General features: G+C 47.9%; 1 protein-coding gene across 2 annotated transcripts; it reads right to left on the reverse strand.

The window, feature by feature from the left end:
- Window positions 1-3,385: 3,385 nt before the first annotated feature.
- Tmprss5 (transmembrane serine protease 5) lies at window positions 3,386-19,867 on the reverse strand. 2 transcript variants are annotated; one of them, XM_028783821.1, is made up of 13 exons: window positions 19,772-19,867; window positions 15,657-15,759; window positions 15,216-15,314; window positions 14,396-14,518; window positions 12,264-12,399; window positions 11,953-12,066; window positions 9,920-9,963; window positions 9,086-9,248; window positions 7,986-8,164; window positions 6,705-6,803; window positions 6,118-6,260; window positions 5,676-5,828; window positions 3,386-4,332 (listed from the first exon to the last, which is right to left on the reverse strand). In XM_028783821.1, the coding sequence occupies exons 1-13, from the start codon at window positions 19,772-19,774 to the stop codon at window positions 4,324-4,326; spliced, it is 1,368 nt and encodes a 455-aa protein (XP_028639654.1). In that variant the 5' UTR covers window positions 19,775-19,867; the 3' UTR covers window positions 3,386-4,323. The 2 variants fall into 2 exon arrangements, with proteins under 2 accessions (XP_028639654.1, XP_028639655.1); XM_028783822.1 differs by having other exon boundaries at window positions 3,725-4,332; window positions 15,657-15,802; window positions 19,772-19,816.
- Between the last annotated feature and the right edge of the window lie 1,101 nt (window positions 19,868-20,968).

Raw genomic sequence — 20,968 nt, forward strand, 5'->3', positions numbered from 1 at the left:
TCCAGTTCCTTTTCTTTTGGGGCCTCCATGGTAACCCACTACTAGAGACTCAGACTCCAGTGGCCCCAAATCCCCCTCACTGCCCCCTCTTACTTGTAGGCAGACTGGGTGGTGAGCTGGAAACCCAGCCCACATCCACCTCTTCTACCTCACCCTTGGCACCACCTTCGACTCTGCACAGAGAGACTATGCAGGGGCAGACTCTCCATGAAGGCCAGCACCCCTCTCACCTGTGCCCACCCCTCCTATGCAGATCTGTTGTACAAATACAAGACTCACCGCCAAGACATGAGAACAGTAAATCTTTGCTCGTTCTTTAATTCATGTCCTCACCTCTGCAGATGGTGCTGAGAAAAACAAACCCCAGCCAGATCCTTGTGGAGCCTGCAGTCTAGCAGACTCTTCTACCTTCCCTCCGATTATCCCTAGAAGACAGGGGAAGAAGTCTATCTAGTTGATATGGGAACACAAGATTCTTCTTCCTCCTCAGGCCCAGACCAAGGAAGAAATATTTGTGGTCTTTATGCAGAGAGAAAACTCATTCAGCTGACATGGGGGGAGGGTCCAAGAGTCTTCGGTATCCTGGAGTGATCTGGGGAGTGCCTGCATTAAGTCTCAGGTCTTGCCTATCCCTGAGCACTTTGTGTTGGGGCACAAATGTTGGTCAGAAAAAGTTGGGGAAAGATGTCTTTACAGTGATTCGCCTGGTGCCTTCTGTCCCCACAGACCCAAGGATATGGTTTGGAAGTACACAGCACAGAGGGCAAAGGGGAGGAAGACAAGGGGAGAACAGGAGGCCAGCCTTTCCAGCAGCTACTGCACCGGCGTTTATTTCCATTTCTTCCATCGCAGACAAGCATAATGCCTCCAGAAAGAAAAGGCAGGGAAAGGCTTACAAATGTCCCTGGGGAAGAACAGAGCTCCTCCATGGTTCCCAGCAACCATTCTAGAAAAGCAAGAGCCAAAGAAAGTGTGGCAAGGGAGAGACATCCTGCATGTCCTGGCATCCTTGGGATGATCAAACATGAAGATGTAGATAGGAGGACTCCTTCCTATCAAGGTGGGAGGAGTCACTTTCTTGAGAAGTGTCAGGAAGCTCCAAAGTTCTGCCCAGGTAGGATGTTAATCCCTGAGGTGGGGGGCACAGACTTCCTGATTTATTCATCAAGAAGCCCTTGGTGCTCTTTTAGCAATTACCGTTTCCCCTTTCACCCTCATCCCTGCTGGTCACTAATAATTTATTACAAATAAGTCTCAATGTTCCAAAAAGAGAGTTGGATTTTCCACCTCCAAATTCCCTACAGAGCTTAACACATCTGGTCTCCCACATGGTCCTCATTACTCTCTCCCTCTCTGGACTTGACTTCTCCTTCCTTGCAGCCACCTCCACCCTGCACTCTAGCAAAGGGCGGCCCTGGGGGAACAGAGCTGACACAGGCTGCTCACTTCTCTTTCTCAAGGATTTGTCTAGTAGATGCTAATAAAGGAGAGCAAGAGTTTCTGAGTCCACAGATGGGACCCTGCAGCCTGACAAAAGCCAGCAGGTGGCTTTTGTCATTCTGTCGATGAGCAGGAACTTGCTGTCACAAATTCTCATGGTCCTCCTGTGCAAGATGGCCATTTGTAAGGTTTAAGTCAGACCCTGAACTCAGGGGTTCCAAAGGTCTCTGGCAGGAGACTTTCATGTGTGTGTGCATGCACATACATACACAGAAGCATGTGTAATTTTCCATGTATTCATGTGCAGACCAGACATTGACATCAGATATTCTCCTCAATATTTCCTCTCCTTGTTCTTTTTAAATGAGGTCTCTTACTGCACAGAAGCTCAATGGGCAGGGTAGACTGCCTTACCAACAAGTCCCAGGGGGCCTACCTCTACCTCCCCTGTCCAGCATGTGCCGCCTCATCAACTTTTTATGTGGGTGATAGAGATTGGACTTAGGTCCTCATGCTTGCATGACAAGCACTTTCCCATCCTCAGGCAGCTCAGAAATACCTGTAACTACAGATCCAAGGAATCCAGTGTTTTCTGGTGTCTGTAGGGTATATGTATTTACAAGTGCCATAGGGTACATATGGAGGTTAGAGAATGGAGAATTGGTTTCCTCCTGCCAGCTTTTGGCTTCCAGGGATCAAACTCAAACTATAAGTCTTAGTGTTAAGTACCCTTTGCCTGTGAGCCATATTTCTGGCGCCCAGAATCTTATAGGTTGTTGTAGGTAAGCAGGTGAATAGGTCGGGTGATCTGATAAAATACCTTCCAGCTCTGTATTTCTGTGCAGTGTTAGACCATTTCCCTCACTCATGTGCGAGCTAAGTTTGTGGGTTGGTAGGAAAGGGACCCACCCAAACTCACTTCCTAGATCTCTAGTGCTTAGGAACTAGACATTCTTACAGGAGTCACTAACTCTTTCTGAGTCAATCTTGTTGTCTGCAGAATAGGGGATAAAATAATTCCTTTACCACACGGATGCTGTGAGATCACACACATCAACAGGTTTTCTAAACTGTCAAGTATACTCACATGTCAGTGATAATTGAAAGGCCATGGGGCTATAATATTAATAACCATTTCCCTTTAACTAAATGATGTTTGTAGCTGTCATATGAAATATGAAAATGAGCATAGCCTGTGGATTTGCTTTTAACTCCTCCCTTCCCAGGGGAACCTTCTGTCCCTTCACTGTCTCCTTAGGGGAGGAACCAGGGAGAAAATGCTGGGCTCAGGCTAGAGGCTGAAGGCATTGTACTGCCTACCAAAACTCTCTTTGCATAAGCAATGTAAGAATTGACTCTTGGCAACTTTTTTCTACAGGTAATGAAGCCCAACGTAAATTGAGGCCTTTGTGTTTCAGTGCACTGTGCATAAGGAAAGAAGATAGACCCTCCAGGAAGAATAATTACTTGGATAAACCCTCAGCAAATATGCTGATAAACTCACAAAGTTCTTGTTATTGCTCAATGCTAATTGCATTTCCCTGGGTAATCACCATGAAAAATTCATTGAAGTTTTTTTGGAAAGAAGATAGCCATTGCATTTTAATTGCTAGAGACCAGCAAGTAAGGAAGAGGCTTCATGGGGAAAAATGCTAACTGGGAATAAACTCAGGAAGCGATCTCTCCAAGCTGGAAGATTTATTTCCCCCAAAAACAGAGCTAAGGGGGAAAGCTGAACCTTGTGGGGAAGCCAGCCTTCCCTAGGAGCACTGATTTCAGTGCTCAGATTCAAAGCCATAGACCCCCCCTCCGAACAATTGGTATCTTTGCTGCAGACGGTGACATATATATTTAACTAACTTAAAGTATTCAATAATGAGGATCCTGTCAAAATTCCAGAGTTGATGAGTTGGAGTCAGAATCCAAGTTTCAAGAAACATGTATAGGAGGAAATTTGTATTTCTATCCAGTAACATGTGTGACAGTGACAGCTAGTCTTCGCTGTCAGGTATGCTGGATTTTGAACCACCTGAGAGACACACCTCTAAGTATGTCTGTGAGGGGCTTTCCTGAGAGGTGTAACTCAAACTTACCCTATATGTTAGTGCCTCAACACCATAGCTGGGGTCTAAGACAAAATCCTCAACGTCTTCTCTCCCTGCTTCCTGACACAGTAGCACCTCACACTCCTCAACCCAGTGGACTGCGTCTTTTGTCTCTGGGCCAAAATAAGTTCCTTTGATCGTGTATTTTGTCAAAAGAGGGGGGAGCTCAACCAAGATTGTATACAATTTCCATTTAATAATAAAACTCTTTCAACCAATTTACAGAACTGTCATTTGAAAAATAGCATCGTAGCCCAACTCCATCCTTCTTACCTTGTAGACTTCTGCTTTATGCAGGGCTCCTAGAGTTACCCCAGAACAGAACCAGCCAGCATGGGCAGGAGGAATCTTGACTTCCATGCCTTTACCTGAGCTGGTCCAACCTTAACCTTATCTGCTTAGGAGCCCTTGAGACAGAGTATTCTCTAAAGTTGGGCTTAACCCTCCAGTGGCCCCAGGAGAAAGCAGGGTTGGGGCACCTCCAGCATCTTCCCAGTGGATGGATACACATGGGGTGTGGGGAGAGCATAGGGGCAGTCTCCCAGATGCTTCCAGAAGCCTATTCTGTCTCTTCTGTCCTCTTATCCCTTCCTCTCACCATCATTCCCAATCCAGCCCCAGACTCTTTCCTGTTGTGGAGGTTCTCAGATGAGAAAGACAAACTGGAAGTCAGAGCCTATGGGGAGAGGTCCAGTGACCCAGATGCTGGCCCTCAGTCTGGGACGATCCATGGGAGATCCACAGTTCTGCATCAGAGGCAGCAGCTGCTCTTCTTCAGCTAGCGGACCTGCCATAGAGCCAAGAGACATAGCCTGCTGTGTAATAAGGCTGAAGAGAACAATATCATCTAACAAGGAGTCACCGTGTGGCTCTGCCTCATGCCAGGTGGGTGACAAGATCTCTCCAGACTGGTCTGGAATTCTAGCCAAAGATGACATTAAACTTCAGATCCTTCTGTCTCCATCTCTTAAGAATTCCAAATACACATGTGCACCACCATGTCCCACTTATGAAATGTTAGGGCTCAAACCCGGGACCTCTTGGATGCTAGGGAAGCATCTTCCAACTGAGCTAAATCCCTCATCCCCTTAAGTGACTTTATATGAGCACATCACATTCAGAACGTAGACTTCTGTCTATTGAATGGACCCACATATATCTGCTGCTCTAGGTTTTTCTAAAATAAGATTTAAGTATGGATGCACACCCCCATAAGCTCTAGAGTGTGCTACGTGCCAATGGTTCTGCATCCCAAGCTTATGGAAGGATGCCATCCACTCTCACAGCTTGTGAGAGAGTACTTAACACAAATACTGCACTTTTTCAAATCTTAGTGTGGTGTGGGGGGTGGGGGAATTATGAGTGCACCCGTGAAAGTCAGAGGACAACCTCGGGTGTCAGTCTGTACCATTCACCCATCTGAGACATACTCTCTTCTTGGCTGCTGAGTACACCAGGCAACAGCCTGGGAGACTCAAAATATCCTCCTGTCTCTGCCTTCATCTTGCTTACTATACCCTCCTATGAGCCACCTCAGCTTTCCATGAGTTCTGGGGATTCAAACTCCTTTCACTTATATGACAAGTACACTACCCACCTTGCCATCTGCCCAGCCAAACATTTATGCTTTGATATTCACTGTCACACTTAGTCCTCTCTCTAAACAAATTCGACCTGAGAGTCATACAAGACTTTAACTGCTAAGTCCTGAGCTCTCTCTGTAGAGTATGAGATGCAGCTACTGGCGTCTGCTTTAGAGGCCACGGATGAATGACGTTGGAGTAGATGATAGATCAGTAACCCTGTGGATACAAGCCTAGCCAGGCTCACCACAAGTTCTCTTTTAATCAACCACCAAAGAGTAAAACACAGCCAGGATGGTTATGATGAGAAACCATCATGGGCTTACCAAGAGTAGGGACTTGCCAAAGGTCACCCCCAAAAGGCAGATCTAGGTCCCAGACTTAGTTTACCCTTTTCCAGCTAGTGCTTAAATTACTAGAAATCAGTGGGTTTGTGTTATAAGTGTGATTTCTCTCTCCTCCTTCTCTAGTGAACAGTCCCTAGCCCCATTTCCAGCCCTCATAAGGTCCCCAGTGTTCTGGGGCTGCTTTCCTGCCCCACACTCACCCGCACAGTGTCATGGATCCAGTCCAGGAACTCTGCTACCTTGGCATAGACACCTGGGTGATTGGGCTCTCCACAGCCACGACCCCAGCTGACCACCCCTACAAGGTGCCACGTGTCACCACTGGGACATACCAGGGGTCCCCCGCTGTCTCCCTGAGGAATTCAGGTATGAAGACACAAAGAAACACAAGTCAGACCCGCCTGGGGGAGCAGCACCAGTCTACCATGGGGAATGAATTCTCCTGGAGGAGAGGGAGGCTCCTGCTTCTTCATGTTATACCTGCTGGCTTCACTTTCCAGAACACTGTAAGATAAAGTCCCTGGGTAGTCTGGCTTCCCCAATCCATGTTGACTAACCAGGGGACCAAGCTGCCTCGAGTCTCCTGCCCCTTCCTTCCACCACCAGCAGGTCCCCCATTCCTCCCTCCACTACCAGCCACACCTGGCATGCATCTGCCCTTCCATCCAGGTAGCCAGCACACAGCATGCGGTGTGTAAGTGCTCCACTGTACATGCATGAGCTGTTGCAGAGTTGGGTGCTGAGCAGGGGCACCATTGTGTCCTGCAGTGTATCTGAGCTATGAGCTGTAGGAGACGTAGAGAAAAGCTGCAGGGTACCAAGCCAGGCCAAAAAGGCAGAACATCAAGAAAGAGAAGGGCCATAGCTCCTCAGGACACAAGCACACAAAGAAGGAAGATTGGGCAGGACTATGGACCTGGGTTAAGGGACAAGAGTCTTCCAGATTCTTGGCTGGGAATGAGGAGACTGAGAGGAAGATGGCAGCCTACCAAATGCTGAGGTCATGATGCTCCTGGGACCAAAAGCAGGAGAGTGAAAGGGACTGGGCTGAGGGAAAATATTCAGTGATACCCATGAATACCCAGGCAGGGGAGACGGAGTACTCAGGAGTCACCAAGGAAGGAAAAGAGGTGCCATTGTCGGGTGACCAGGGGAAGGAGAAGTGCTGCAGTTTAGAAGATGCCTCTCCCTCCCCACTTTATACTGAGGGCCCCCAGGAGCTCACTCACTATGGCTGGGGTCGGTGTGGCCCCAGCCAGACACCCAGCACTGCGATCCTTGTGGAAAGTGCTGTTCCTTGGCCGGCAAGCACACAGCGCCCACGGTGTCTGTGGAGAAGCACATAGTTCTGGTCCTGGCTCAGGCTCGGCTTCTCTCCTGCAGAGCCTGAGTGAAGATCCTCCTCATCGGTTGCTCAACAGTCCTGGGACCTAGCCTCTACCACCAAGCTTACTAGACAAAGAGACAGGCTGAACAATGTCCCACCTTGGGGGGGAAGTATAGCACCCCCTAGAAGTGGGCAGTGGATTCGTTGCCCTGCTCCAATCTGGGACCTGGAGGAAGATTGGAAATTCTTCTGGCTCTGAATACCAAATTTCTAACAAGACCCATTTGTGCAGAATGGGTCTTCTCCTGCAGAATGACTGATTCTTCTTGGGACTATACTCCAGAAGTGTGTGACATATTCTTTGAGTAGAACCAAATATGATTTTAAGTCATACACTGACATTCCACAACTTAAACAGGCTTTCTTGTAACTGCATCAGAGAGAAAGATTCCATCTGGTGCTGGACCACACTCCTTGTGATACTGCAATCTCCATCTAACTAGAAGGAGGTCCTGGATTCACAACTTCTACAGAAGGCTCCCAATCTGGAATTTTAAGACCACCTTGTTTTCAAATTACAGATCTGTGTGTGTGAATTCATAAGTGTGTGTGTTTGGGATTGTGAGTGTATACACATGTGCATGTTTCTATAGATTTATATGTTTCTTGAGAAGGTATGTCAGAGCATGCAGGGAGGTGGTTGCATGGAGACCCTTGTTGGGCAGGTACCGTGGCAGGAGGAGCCCTGGCCCCAGACTCAGGGGTCTATTTATCCTTCTCTAAACTTCAGTATTCTTGTCTGTATATAATTTCTTCATCACAGTTGTTACGCAGTTTGAGGGAAAAAATATTTAAATAAATAAGACATCTCTTTTCCTGTTATGTATCACAAAGCCTGGGAACAAAAATGGAGCCAGCTACTGATAAAAAAGGCACAAGTGAAGTTCTGCTTGGGACCTAAGAGCAAATACCACCTGCAGCCCCAATCTTCGTCCTCCAAAGAGCCTTGTAACCATGTTTTCAATTCAGTCTCAGGAGAATGCACATACCCTCTCATCCCCATGATGGGCTTAGGATCTGCAATGCTACAGGAAACCTTAGGAATCAGCTCACCGCTCCCATCAGCCTCTGTTCCTTAAACACCACTGCACCCAGCCTGCTCATTCCAAGGCCAGAGCCTCACCTGAGAAGTTGATTGGTGTCCTGAGCTGCAGCAGAGCCACATCATAGTCATGGTTCTGGGCGCTGTACAAAGGGTGGGGAATGATCTTCTCCACCATAGTTCCCTGGTGCTGTCGGACAGCGCCGTGGCTGACCAAGCCTGTGTGAACCCGCCAGCTGGACAGGCGGGACAGCCTGAAACTGCACATAGAAACCTACTGAGCCCAAGGAGGAAGGAGGAAGGGAAGGTGGCTATAAGTAAGGTGGTGGGTGGAGGAAACTCCCTGGGGAAACCACTAGTGACCACTGTTACAAGCTTGGGAGCTTCTGGGACCCAAAACTTTTGTTTCTTAATATTATCCCCAGTGTCTGGCAAGACACTGGTCATGCAGGAATTGCTCAGGTACTGGACTGAAAGACAGTTCAGTCACCAAAGTGCTTTCTCTATGCAAGCATGAGGAGCTGAGTTCAGATCCCCAACACCCACATAAAAAGCCAGGCATGGTCATATATGTCTATAATCTAACACTAGGGAGGCAGAGATGCGCGGATCTCTGGAGCATGCCGGACTACCCACATACACAGCCAAAAATGTAGACACAGACACATAATTTAAAATAAAGTAAATCTGCTTGGCAGTGGTGGTGCACGCCTTTAATCCTAGCACTTGGGAGGCAGAGGCAGAAGGATTTCTGAGTTCGAGGCCAGCCTGGTCTACAGAGTGAGTTCCAGGACAGCCAGGGCTACACAGAGAAACCCTGTCTCGAAAAAAAAATATAGCATAAGGTAGAAAGCAATTGAAGAAGTCGCTTGACATTTTTGACTTCTAGTCTCCCAGTGCACATGCATACCCACGAGAACACACAAACACACATACACACATGCATATAGGTGCACATATGAGAGAATATGGATATGCACATAGAGGATGGGGAACATAAGAAACCAGTCTTTGTGTTATGGCTGCTATCGATGCAGAGCTGAACTTCTCACTAAACAAGGACATTGCCCTCACTTACTGGAGACAGACAGCTGGACACAGACATTTTATTCAGGACATACCAAGAAACAAACCAAAAGATGACTGTGACTCATCCCCCCCCATCCACCCCCAAGACTCACCTGTACATGCAGTGGGCAGCTGTCACTACCCAGTGGGGTGCCAGCACAGAGGCCCCACACGTGTGCCGGGAGCCAAGCATTACACTAGCTTGCCATGGCCAGCGCCCAGAAGCCACAGCTTGGCCACCAACTATTCGAGAAGCCAGGGGCCTTGCCCCACACTCTGCAAACAGAAAAGATAGGGATAGGAAAAAAAAGGGCTGAGTGCAAAGGGAGGGCTAGGGTAGACAGCTCACCTCTATTATTCTTAATATAAATAGGGGGACAGGAAGATAACTGTATCAGTTACTTCAGCGTGTGTACCTGCTAAGAGCAGGGACCATGCCTATGGGATCTATGGAGCTCTAATGCCCATCCCGTTGTACAAGTCAAAGTGTCCAGGCACAATGGACACTTTCGAGGAGGGACTGATAAATAGACAGACTTGTGGGAAAGTGAGTGAAGGAACCCTGTGTAATGTTTATCTTTTGGCTCTAATGCACCCCCCACCCCCTTAGTCTCTTGCAGCTGCTGATAGAGCTTGCATCTTTGCAACCAATAATAATGCCACGTATTGGGTTCTTCAGAAGGAAGGGGCAGAGAGTGGCAGTAGTGAAGTGGAGAGACCATCGGCCCAGTGCAGTGGCTGATGGAACACATGAGAGACATCAAAGGACTCTACTTAAGCAGGTTGTATCTGCAAGGAGTCCAGCAGAAAGATGAGCAGGTAGGCAAAGGCACCCCAACCCAAATCACACGCACACATCCAGAAACCTGAGCGAGCCCCTCCATACTACTCTTCCACTGGAAGACTCCCTCCCATCACCAACTTCCTGATCACAGGATGTGACTCACCAGAACATTTGAGAGAAACAATTCGGCCAGAAGGACAGTTAGCGCTGCAAAATAGGGGTATTCCTAAGACACTGGGCAGTGCCACATAAAGGCCATGTATACTCAAGGGTATCAGGAGTGGCCAGGGGGTTCCTCAGTTTTGCTCTGCTTTCTTAAGACAGTGTACCATGGGACCCAGGCTGGCCCCAAACTCACTCTATAGCCAAGGATGGCCTGGCCTTGCCACAGCTTTCCAAGTGCTAGGGTTGCAAGCCTGTGCCACCACGATCAGCCTAGCTCCATGGTTCTTAAAGCCATCCTTTAGTTCCAACCATAAGATGCCACCATTTTTACCATTTTCTCCCACCCTTCACAAACAACTGGGCCCCTCCCAGGAGAGCAGTCTGCCCATTCTACCCCAGCATCCGGAGGGAAAGCAGAAAGCCTTCATAGCCCCGGAAGATCTGGTTGGATAAGGTCCATATTTACCACAGAGAATTGACAAATGAGAAAGCCCAGCTGTTTCCATGTGCTCTGAGTAAATAGATGCTTATGAGTGGCCACGGTGTTGTGAATGAAAAGAGCCCTCCCCCCAGGCTTCTTCCAGGCCCAGCCTCTCCCCTGTCCCAGGCCTTTTATCCAGGACCTGCATAGACATACTCTTGTTCTTGTGTTCCTTCCTGTTCCTTAGCATAAAACCCAACTGCCTTTTCATCTGACGTTCTTGCCTTGCCCCTCTCATCTCTTCCCGCCAGAAGCTCACTCCCTGGTCCACTTGGCTTCTGTTTTCCTAACCCTGTAACCCTTCTGCCCTCCTGGAGGACTTGGGAATCCCACAGAGGAAAAGGGACAGCTGGGGTCTGTCACTCAGCCTCCAGTGCATTCCTAAGAATGGTGCTCGGGCTTCTGCTTGCCCCCATGCCCGAGGTTTCAGGAGCCTAAACTGGTCAAAGATTTCCCAGCTTGTGCTGCCTAGACTATAGTGAGAGGCTTGGTCCATTCGGCATCCTTTCACATGTTCTCATTCGCTTCTCTCCTGACATAGCAGAATTATGCAAGCAAAGCATAGCCACATGGGTCCCCTGACTTGGTGTCATGAGCCTGGTTCCAAATTAGCTGTTTATTGGTCACGCCACCTTGGATAAGACTGTTTGATCTCACCGAGCCTCAGTTTCCCTACCTGTAAAAGTGAATTGTGGTTTGAATACAAAATGACCCACCAAAAGTTCTCTAGCAGAGCCCCTGGTCCTCAACCTGTGGCATTGGTTTTAGAAGTTCTAGAGATTTTAAGCAGTAGAGCCTACCTAGAGAAAGTGGATCACTGGAGGTATGTCCTTGAGAGTTATGTATTATCCTAAACCCAGCCCCTTCCATTTTCTGTCCACATAAGCCGCCTCCTCCTGTACCACTCCTGTCACCATGATGCTCTGACCTAGCACACGGAGTCAAGCAATCATTGGCTGAATCATCTACAATTGCGAAGCAAAGAGGCCTTTCTTCCCTTACATTGCCTTTCATGACGTGTACTTGGTCATAGCAGCATAAAGCCAACAGAGAGGGTATAAGAGGACCATTCTAAATTCTGTTCCAGGAACTAACAATCTTGGGCAAGACTGGGGGAGTTGGTTTTGATTTTGGTTTTTGGCTGTTTGTGTTTGTTTGTTTTTCATTTGTTTGTTTGTTTGTTTGTTTGGAGACATGTCTCCTGTATCCCAGGCTGACCTCAAACTCTGTATATAGTTGTGATGACCTTGCTGACCCTCCTCCCTCTACCTCCCACTTAGAATTTAAGCAACAACACCTCACAGTTTATTCAGTTCTAGGGATTGAGTCCAAGGCTTTGCGTGCTAGCCACGCACTCTGGAAGGTCTGAGCTACATGCCTAGCCTTGCTTTTCTTGTGTGAGGTAAATACCATATAACAGGGCATGTGACCTGGGTTTGTTGCCTGTGACTGGGAAATGGTCTTTTCTGCCCATGCCCTCACCATCAGACTCCCCTGCAGGAAGATCTTTCCAGACTGCCCACCACTCACCTAACCCATAGAAGCCCTACCTGGGCTGCCATGACTCCTCTACAAGGCCTCCCGGTCTAGCCGAGAGCTGAGCAAACTCCTGGGATCTGTTGAGCTTGATGTCAGATAGATTCACTGCCTTGTGTTGAGTGAGCCTGGGCAGAGGAAGAGAAAACAAGAGGAAGTCGGCTTCAAACTGTAGCATGAGTGAGGTCAGGGGGTCAGAAACACACTGTGCATGAGACAGACGAGGCAGTATTGTGAATAGGCCAGAGCATGAAAACGACTTCTAAACGTACATTTCCAACTCCAGTCCCCCAAAGCCATCCAGCCCTGCAAGTCTGGCTGTTACCTGAAATGCCCAAGACTCTGACAGATGTGCATGCCCAGGGAAGGGTTCCAGCCCTCGTGGCAGACCAGGAGCCAGTCTGGCCGAGCCCTTACTTGCACTTCAAGCAGAAGATCCTCGCCATGTATTCTGAAAGATACTAAAACCCCCATGTGAAAACCCTCCTGCTGCCCAGGCAAGAGGAGCTGGACACGTGGATTACCCCAGGTCAACTTCTCTGCTCCCCTGGGTGCCTGGTCAGTTCTGAAAACAAAAACTACCTTTTTGTAGATATTTCAGTTCTGTGTTTTGACCAGGTGCTTTAAAAGGTGCTCTGAGGCAAGTGAGGTGACTCAGCAGATGAAGGCACTCGTCCTGAAGCTTGACTGAACCCCCACAGCCCACGTGGTAGAAAGAGAGCCAACAAATTGTCCTCTGACCCCCCACATTCATTCAGTGGCAGATGTGCACATACATGAGCACACACACACACAACGTAAATAAATAGGGCTGTTCTGCCACACTGTTAACCACAACAGCCCTTCAACAATGTAGTTACCTCCCTCAACAGAGGGGATCTCGAGGCACAAAGGTGAAGGCAACTTGTCTAAGACCATAAGATCAACAAGGAACGGATTCAGGACATAAGCCAAGTCTCCTGAATTCAAATGCCATGACAATAATAGTTAATATTTATTTTTTTAAAGATTTATTTATTTATTATATATGAATACACTGTAGCTATCTTCAGACACACCAGAAGAGGGCATCAGATCTCATTACAGATGGTTGTGAGCCACCACGTGGTTGCTGGGATTTGAACTCAGGACCTCTGGAAGTGCGGTCAGTGCTCTTAACCACTGAGCCATCTCTCCAGCCCAATAGTTAATATTTATAAACTGCTTTTTCCCCTGTGTTGTTACAGATTCTCTCTCCCTCCCTTCCCCCTCTCTCCCTGTCTCTCTCTCTCTCTTCCCTCCCTCCCTCTCTCCTTCCCTCAGTGTAACTGTGTTTGGAGACAGAGCCTTAAAGAAGGTAATTAAGATTAAACTAAGGGCCTTGTTCTACAGGCTTCATTGACAGAATGCTTTCTTAGCACACACATAGCCCTGGTTTGGTTCCTGGTGCTGGGTGTGGTGGAGCGTGCCTGTCATCCCTACACTCTGGAGGTAGAAGCAGGAGGAGCCTACATTCAAGCCCATCTTTGGCCTGAATACTGAGTTATAGGCCAGCTTGGATACGTTAGACACTTAAAGATGAAATGAGGTCATGGGGTGCTGGCTGGACCAGTGTCCTCATAGAAGATAGCAGCTCATTCATTCTTTCCCTCCTGACCTCTCAGCAAACAGAAGATACTGTAGGAGGATACTGTGGAGAGCCAGGAAGAAATCCCTCACCAGGAACCAAGCTGCTGGCTCTTTGTAACTGGACATCTAGCATCCAGTCTGTGAGAAAATAAATGCACACCCCCCGCCCCATCTGTAGAGCTTTGATATGGCAAGCCAGATGACAGATACAAAGGCTCACAGCTAAGCTTCTTTTATATATTTGCATGCCTTATTATTACAACTGCATGCAGTAAATACTTTTCATGTTCACTGCATAGAAAGAAATGGAAGCTCAAAGAAATAATGTACCCAAGGTTATGCATCTAGCAAAAAAAATAAGAAAACCCCAGGCTTGATCTAACTTCTGTCACTCTTTCAAACATCCAGCCTTTGGACAGCATTGTACTGTGTGAATCCCAACTCTTACTTAGAAGAATAGACAGTGGAGACAGCCAGAAGACAATATGGAGTGATGTTCCCAGATGTTCTGGTGGCCCTGTTGTTCACACACTGCCACCCTCTACCACTAGATCCTCTTCCCCAGCATTGCTAGCTCACACTACCCCAAATGACAATCTTCCATCTCTCTACTGGCCTGACCTCCTAACCACACCTCAACTAAAGATCAGGATACTCCTCAGGGAAGCCTGCAAACCCTAAATCCAAGCTCAGTGCTGCCAGGGGAATCTTATCACAACCCCCATCCCAGTAGAGGAAGAGACAGATGGGTGATCGCAAACTGCTGGTCCTTCATTTCGGTCCTGAAGCTATAAAGGGCCCTGAGCTGGGAGTGAAGCTGGTTCCTGTAGCTTTGAGGACATGGCCCACCTGTTTTAGGAAGAGATGGAAGGAGCTCTTCCTCACTGCTCACTCCTGGACAGCTCAAAGTCATCTCCTCCTCCTGCCATGTCCCAGAGATGGATGGAGACGCAGCCGGCCATAGATACAATACTTTAAGAAAGTGCAGAGAAAGTTACAGAGAGACTAGGAGTAGAGAAGAAAGTTCTCCAGAAAGGCTCAACATACCTAGCAAGTCAGTACTGCAGCAAGGGTAGATCTGCCCCCTAAAGAGTCTCTTATCAGTCACATTGCCTAGAGACAGACCCCAGGCAAACAGTAAGAGGGGCACAGGACTGCCCGTCAGACTATCCTGTGTTTCTCTTTGTCTGTCTATCTCCTTTTTTTTAAGATTTATTTATTCATTATGTATACAGCAGTCTCCTACATGTTTTCCCAGAAGAAGGCACTAGATTTCATTAAAGATGGTTATAAGCCACCATGTGGTTGCTGGGAATTGAACTCAGAACCTCTGGAAGAGCAGTCAATGCTCTTAACCTCTGAGCCATCTTTCCAGCCCCGTCTGTCTATCTCTTACTAAGAACAATCTACATCGGGGGAGGGGGAAACCTGACTAAAACCATGAACCATCCACACAGAGACTGGACTGTAAGGCCAAGCTGTTCCCTCTATGACCCTTAAATCCCTCCATTCCATGGGTCACCACTTCCCTGGCTGGCTGTTGACACAGCAGATGATGGAGAGGCCAGTCCATCTACATATAGTGCCTGTTCAGCACCTGCTTCTGTCTCCAAGCTTCCCCCAGATCCTGTCCTCCTCCCCTCTTCAGACAGAAGGGCCCAGCACTGACCTAAGAGCCATGAAGCAACACCCGCTCCAGCCAGCAGCCCCAGGGCTCCTAGTATTACACAGCCACGTTGCAGGCAGCACCAGCGTTGAGACTGAAAGACTACGAAGGAAGCAGAGAGCTGTCTGGGTTGTCTCTTCCTGCCAGCAAGCTTTAGTCAACCTTGAGGTTCCAATAGGAGCCTGCCTCCAAGGGATAGAGCCCAGACCCCACTCGGTTCTGATGTGGGAAACAGTAAGTGGGGGATAAAGAATGAGATGTCCCTCATCCTCACACTGACCCAGGAAGAGTATAGGGGATAGAGGAAGAGCATCCTTTGCTGATCCCATCCTGTCTCTCCCTAGCAGCCAGTCCAGTGTGACTTACTAGGTTGCCAGTCCAATGTGACTTACTGGGTTGCCAGTCCAGTGTGACTTACTGGGTTGCCAGTCCAGTGTGACTTACTGGGTTGCCGCTGGTCTCCCAACACTGTTCTGAAGATCCCAGATCCAGCACTCTCTTCTGTGCACCGGATATCCATTAGGCTTTGGTCATCCAATGTTGGACTCTGGAGAAATAGTGGTTGGAGATTCAGCAGCCGTACACCAGGGCTGCCAAGAGAAGACCAAGCTCTCACCAAACTCCAGTGTCTAATCTCAGCCCTGCCCCCAAGGCTATCTGTATGTCCCTATTCAGCGTGGAGATGCCTATTCCGACCCTTTCTGCTCTCCTGGAGCCCCAACCCCATTCACTTCACTCTCACATGGCTGCAATAGCAAGGAGAAAACTGGAATCCAGACTTGCTCTGCTGCAGAGCCCATGTTCTTCATTAACCATGCTCTCTTCCTGCCTCCTGTGAGCATCCAAAAGGTCATCCCCTGAGGCCTGCCAATGTCCCACTCTAGCACCTCCATCCCTCCTATCTCAGAAAAAAAGGATGGATATACACACATACACACACATGCACATGCGTGCACACATACATGTGCACACAAGCACACACACAAGCCCACATATGCACACACATGCGCACACATGCATGTAATGTACACAAATGCACACATACACACAAGCACACACACACACGCACACACACCAATCATACCCCAAAAGTATTTGGCCAAGGTTCATAAACCATCATAGAAGACACAATAAGTAATTCAGGATAAACCATCCTAGAAGATAAGATCCTAGACACGATAAGTAATTCAAGACAAACCATCATGGACTAGAATTCCTCAAGAATCCTCAGTCTTGTCCCAAACACAAGTCACAGTACATGTCAAATGACCACAAACAGCTCAACTAAAGGCACCAATGGAGTTCAAAAGATTAAGAGGTGATTTTTCTCCAGCAAGATCAAGGAAAGCTTCTAGACGGGGCAGTCTCTAAGGCAGGGTCCTCTTGGGTGAGTGGGGCTTGAGCTGATGTATTTCTGTCAGGCATCGTGTGGTCCAGGCAAAAGATATTGATGAAGCAAAGATGGGGTAGTAAGAAAGAAAAGCTCACATGTACACTGAAGCTCCTGCCCCGTGATGAGCAAGGAAATAACATAATTACAACAGTGAAAAGTTCATAACTAGGTCTTACATTCTATCCTGTGAACTTAAATAACTCAGACCACCACTCCAAACTTCAGTTCATTTATCATTCACAAAATAAGAGTGATAACTCCTATCTCCTTGTAATTAAACTCCCACTCTAGTGTCCTGTCGTTGCAATTGGTAAAGGGTGGTCAGCCCAACCCTCAGGAAGGGTCACTGGCCTGGCCAATATTCTCCATGTTATAAAACCCAAGTCATCTTTCTAAGATGCGATTATAAAGATGGTGGGCCAATCTTTAAAGTATCCAGTGAATCTCTGCAGCCTCAGCATCAAGCTAAGCCTCACGTCCTAGCTCCTAGGCTTTGGGGATCTTGCCCTTCTTCGTCTCTCCATCCTTGCTGCCTGCAGCAGCTCTCTCCACAGTGCTGTGCCATTCCTCAACACCTTCAGGCACTCTAATGCTACAGGTTTGTGTCTGCTGCTCCTGCCTCATCATAGCTGTCTCGCACTGAGTGTAGAGGTCATTTCTTCAGAAAATGTCCTTAACTAAAGAAAACTTACTATTGACTTACGTGGCCCTCACACCTTTCTCTTTCTTTCTGCACTGGTCTATGTATACCAGGGACTGGAGCAAAATGGCATAAGAAGGAGAAAGAAGAAAGGAAGAGAGGGAGAGGGAAGAGTAGGAAGGCGGTAGAGGGGAGGAGGGATAAAAAAAGGAGTAAGAAAAATAATGTAGTTCAATGGGACTTATACACTATAAAACAGAAGCTACATTCTAAGTATAATAATACCTGTAAGAAATACATGTAGGCTGTAAATCCTTCCTCAAGGAATTTGTAATCCGATAGAATAAATAAAATATCTCAAAACTAGACTCTAGCTAGGTATGATGGGATATGCCTGAAATCACAACACTCCAGAGGTGAAACAGAAGACCCACAAGGCCAGCCTCGGCTACAGCAACAACAACAAAACAACAAAACAACAACAACAACAAAGCTTGATTTAAAAAAAAAAGACAGAGAGCAAGAAGCAGGTGGATCTCTGAATTTGAGGCCAGCCTGGTCTACAGAGTGTGTTCCAGGATGGCCAGGGCTACACAGCCAACCCCTGTCTTGGAAAAACAAACAAACAAAAATGAAAAGAAACAAAAAAAAATAGCAAAACGGCTGGGCGGTGGTGGCGCACGCCTTTAATCCCAGAACTTGGGAGGCAGAGACAGGCGGATTTCTGAGTTCAAGGCCAGCCTGGTCTACAGAGTGAGTTCCAGGACAGCCAGGGCTACACAGAGAAACCCTGTCTCGAAAAACCAAAAAAAAAAAAAGCAAAACAAAAACAAAAGGAAGGACACTTAAAAATAAATTGGGGCTGAAGAGATACCTCAGAGGTTAAGCACACTGGCTGTTCATTCAGAAGTCCTGAGTTCAATCCCAGCAACCACATGGTGGCTCACAACCATCTGCAATGCCCTCTTTTGTCATGCAGGCATACATACAAATAGAGTACTCATATACATAAATAAAAAAGAAAGAGGGAGAGAAAGGGGGGGGAGCTGGAAGACAGCTCAGTCAGTAAAGGACGCCCATGAAATCATGAGGGTTTAAATTCTATCCCTAGAACCTATGTAAACCTAGGGCCTGGTAGCACATGATTTTAATCCCAGAGACATGTAGATCTCTGGGATTTGATGGCCAGCTAGCCTAGCCAAACCAGTAAGAAACCAGTTAAGAGATACCGTCTCCAAAGAAAGAAAGAAAAAGAGAGAGAGGGAGAGAGAGAGAGAAGAGGAGAGGAGAAAGAGAGAGAGAGAGAAGGAAGGAAGGAGGGAAGGAAGGAAGGAAGGAAGGAAGGAAAGAGAAGGGAATAAAAGAAGAAAGGAGCCAGGGAATTAAGGAACCAAGGAAGCAAGGAAGGAAAAGAGAAGAGAAGAATCAAGATAGGTAGCACTTGAGGAATGACACCTGGAGTCATCCTATGAAATCCACTTGTGTGTGCTTGCACACACACACACACACACACACACACACAACAAACTCTTTTGATTCCTATCTATAGATCACCTTTCCCTCTTAACATAGGATTGTCCCAAGTGGTGGCAAAGCCTAAACCATTGTCCCGAAGCAGTGTTATCTTAGGTGTGCTCTCCAGGTGTTCGATGGACCGTCTCCAGGGTTCTGCTTCTGCAGCCTGCTAAACTGGCTTTCTTCACCATTCATTTAAGGTAAGGAAAGCCTGTCAGCCTCATCCAGCACAGCCCCCTAAACTGTCCAAACGTGGGTTCACTAGCCTACCAGCGAGTCCCTGTGCCAGTTTAGGTAGCACAGAGGGCAACAACCCAACCCCTTCATACAAAGTGAGGCAATAGCCCACCTCCCCCACACCATTCATAGCCAAGGTGGGACTGGGCCTACCACCGGGGGTCAGCCATATGTCTGAAAAACATAGCTCCCAGTGTGTGTTCTAACACACATACTCCATCTGTGCCCAGAGATGAGAGCCAAGGACAGCGGGCTTGGGAAAACCAGAGAAGTGACCATAGGCATATGTGGTTTTTTGGGGGGATATAGTTCCTCTCGAGTGGATGTCCTGTCCAATCAGGGAGCCCATTATAGAAACAATTCCATGGCACACTCAAGCTTTCCTCTTGTCTTAATATTCAAGACACTAGACTTCAAGCCCAGCCTCTCAACTAATCACCTTCTCTTACACACTGCTCCGCCTCAACATACAACCTGCCCAAACTCATGCTATAGCCTGAAAATACTGGCCTTCAGTGGGAAGACACCCCTTTGCTGTATTAAGTAGGAGTCCATTTTAATGCTTTGCTCATTACAGCCATGTGCAAACAGCTGTATCAGCCCAGAGTAGCGATGCCAAGAGAAAGGCAGTCTCTGGAGAGAAGTCAAGCTCCACAGCCTGGGCTAGGATGCAGTTCCTGCCCCGGAGCTGCCAGAAGAGGTTCTTCTAACAACCTTGGATCCCGAGGGTGGAGGGTGAGCAGGGATGGAGGGATGGCAGTGGCACGGCCTTACCATGTGAGTCAGTTGCCCTGATGTAAGGCAGTAAGGTCTGCTGGGCAGGGCGCGGCTCCTGTCCTCATATCAGGATTGATTCAACAGCCCAGCCAGCGTGGTTGGAGGATGAAGTCTCCCTGGCTCACACATAGCCCCTCCCCTTCTCTCCCACCCCTACACACATAGACATGTACCAGAGAGACAATGAACTATGCTCAGAACCCATGAATAGGCCCCTTGTTGTAGAATCAGAGCAAGGGCTGGGCTGGGCCTGGCAGCCCCAGCCCCTGCTATCTGCTATCTGGAAGCTTGGAAACAGAAAATAGGGAGGTGGGGCAGGCTACTGTTGCTTAGCAACCAGGTCTCTTGTGCCCAAAAAAAAATGTGCCTCATGTATTCTAGCACAATTCCCCCTTCTTGCTGACAGGGCTGCACTAAAGAGTGTGTGGAAATGTCTCTGAGCTCCATAGAAGCTGGCCTTTCCAGCAGTCTCAGGCTGTCACCATGTATGTGCTGACAGATGACTATCAGGTATCTTTGTTACCCTCTTTCAGCTGTGGTTCACCTTTCACCTGATTGCTAGGAAGTGAGGCCTCCTCGCCCAGTTCACCCCTGGGATCCAGTGGCCATTGGTGCTATCTTGTTTCAAAGTTCAGGATAATGCAGCTGATCCCAGACTGGAGCTGGACATACCTGGGGCCATGTTTCTTTAAAGGGGAAGCAGGCATTAGAGTAGCCTCCTCCCCTCCAGTCTGCCTTTCATGGATCCCTCGGATACACCAGTTCGATGGCACAGGCTTTAGAGTCAAATCTCTCCGGGACACAGTTCTCCCACTCAGCCTCCCTGTGAAAGGAGAGCCACAGGGTTGAGGTTCACACCAAATGAGATGTTGAATAGAAAACTCTTTGTCTAGTATCACCTGCTTAGATTAGTGATATTATGGTTGCCAGAGAACTGAAGGGAAGAGATGGTTCTTGTGGTAGATGACCCAAGGTTAGGGTCACCTACCCTAGAGCACCTTCCCCAATCAGCTAAAAGAAGACCGAAAAGGAACATTCAAGGAGCTAAGAAGTTGCAGTTCAGGGGAAAGACAGCACAGCACACCTTACAGGAAATGCTGAGGCTGGCTGGCACACTGGGAAAAGAACAAATCAGGATACTCCTGAGCCTTCGCTGATGCTTTTATTGACATAACCATGAAGACAACACTCTCC

Source organism: Grammomys surdaster, unplaced genomic scaffold, assembly GCF_004785775.1.
Source record: "Grammomys surdaster isolate TR1022 unplaced genomic scaffold, NIH_TR_1.0 1164, whole genome shotgun sequence".
Classification (NCBI taxonomy): domain Eukaryota; kingdom Metazoa; phylum Chordata; class Mammalia; order Rodentia; family Muridae; genus Grammomys; species Grammomys surdaster.

What these genes read in the sequence shown, in the direction of transcription:
- Tmprss5 (XM_028783821.1), bottom strand. An exon ending in GAGGAGTCATGGCAGCCCAG is followed by an intron (nt 9,964 to 11,952) that starts GTAGGGCTTCTA and finishes CCTATTTTGCAG; the next exon opens with CGCTAACTGTCCTTCTGGCC. An exon ending in GAAGGGCAGATGCATGCCAG is followed by an intron (nt 5,829 to 6,117) that starts GTGTGGCTGGTA and finishes TGAATTCCTCAG; the next exon opens with GGAGACAGCGGGGGACCCCT.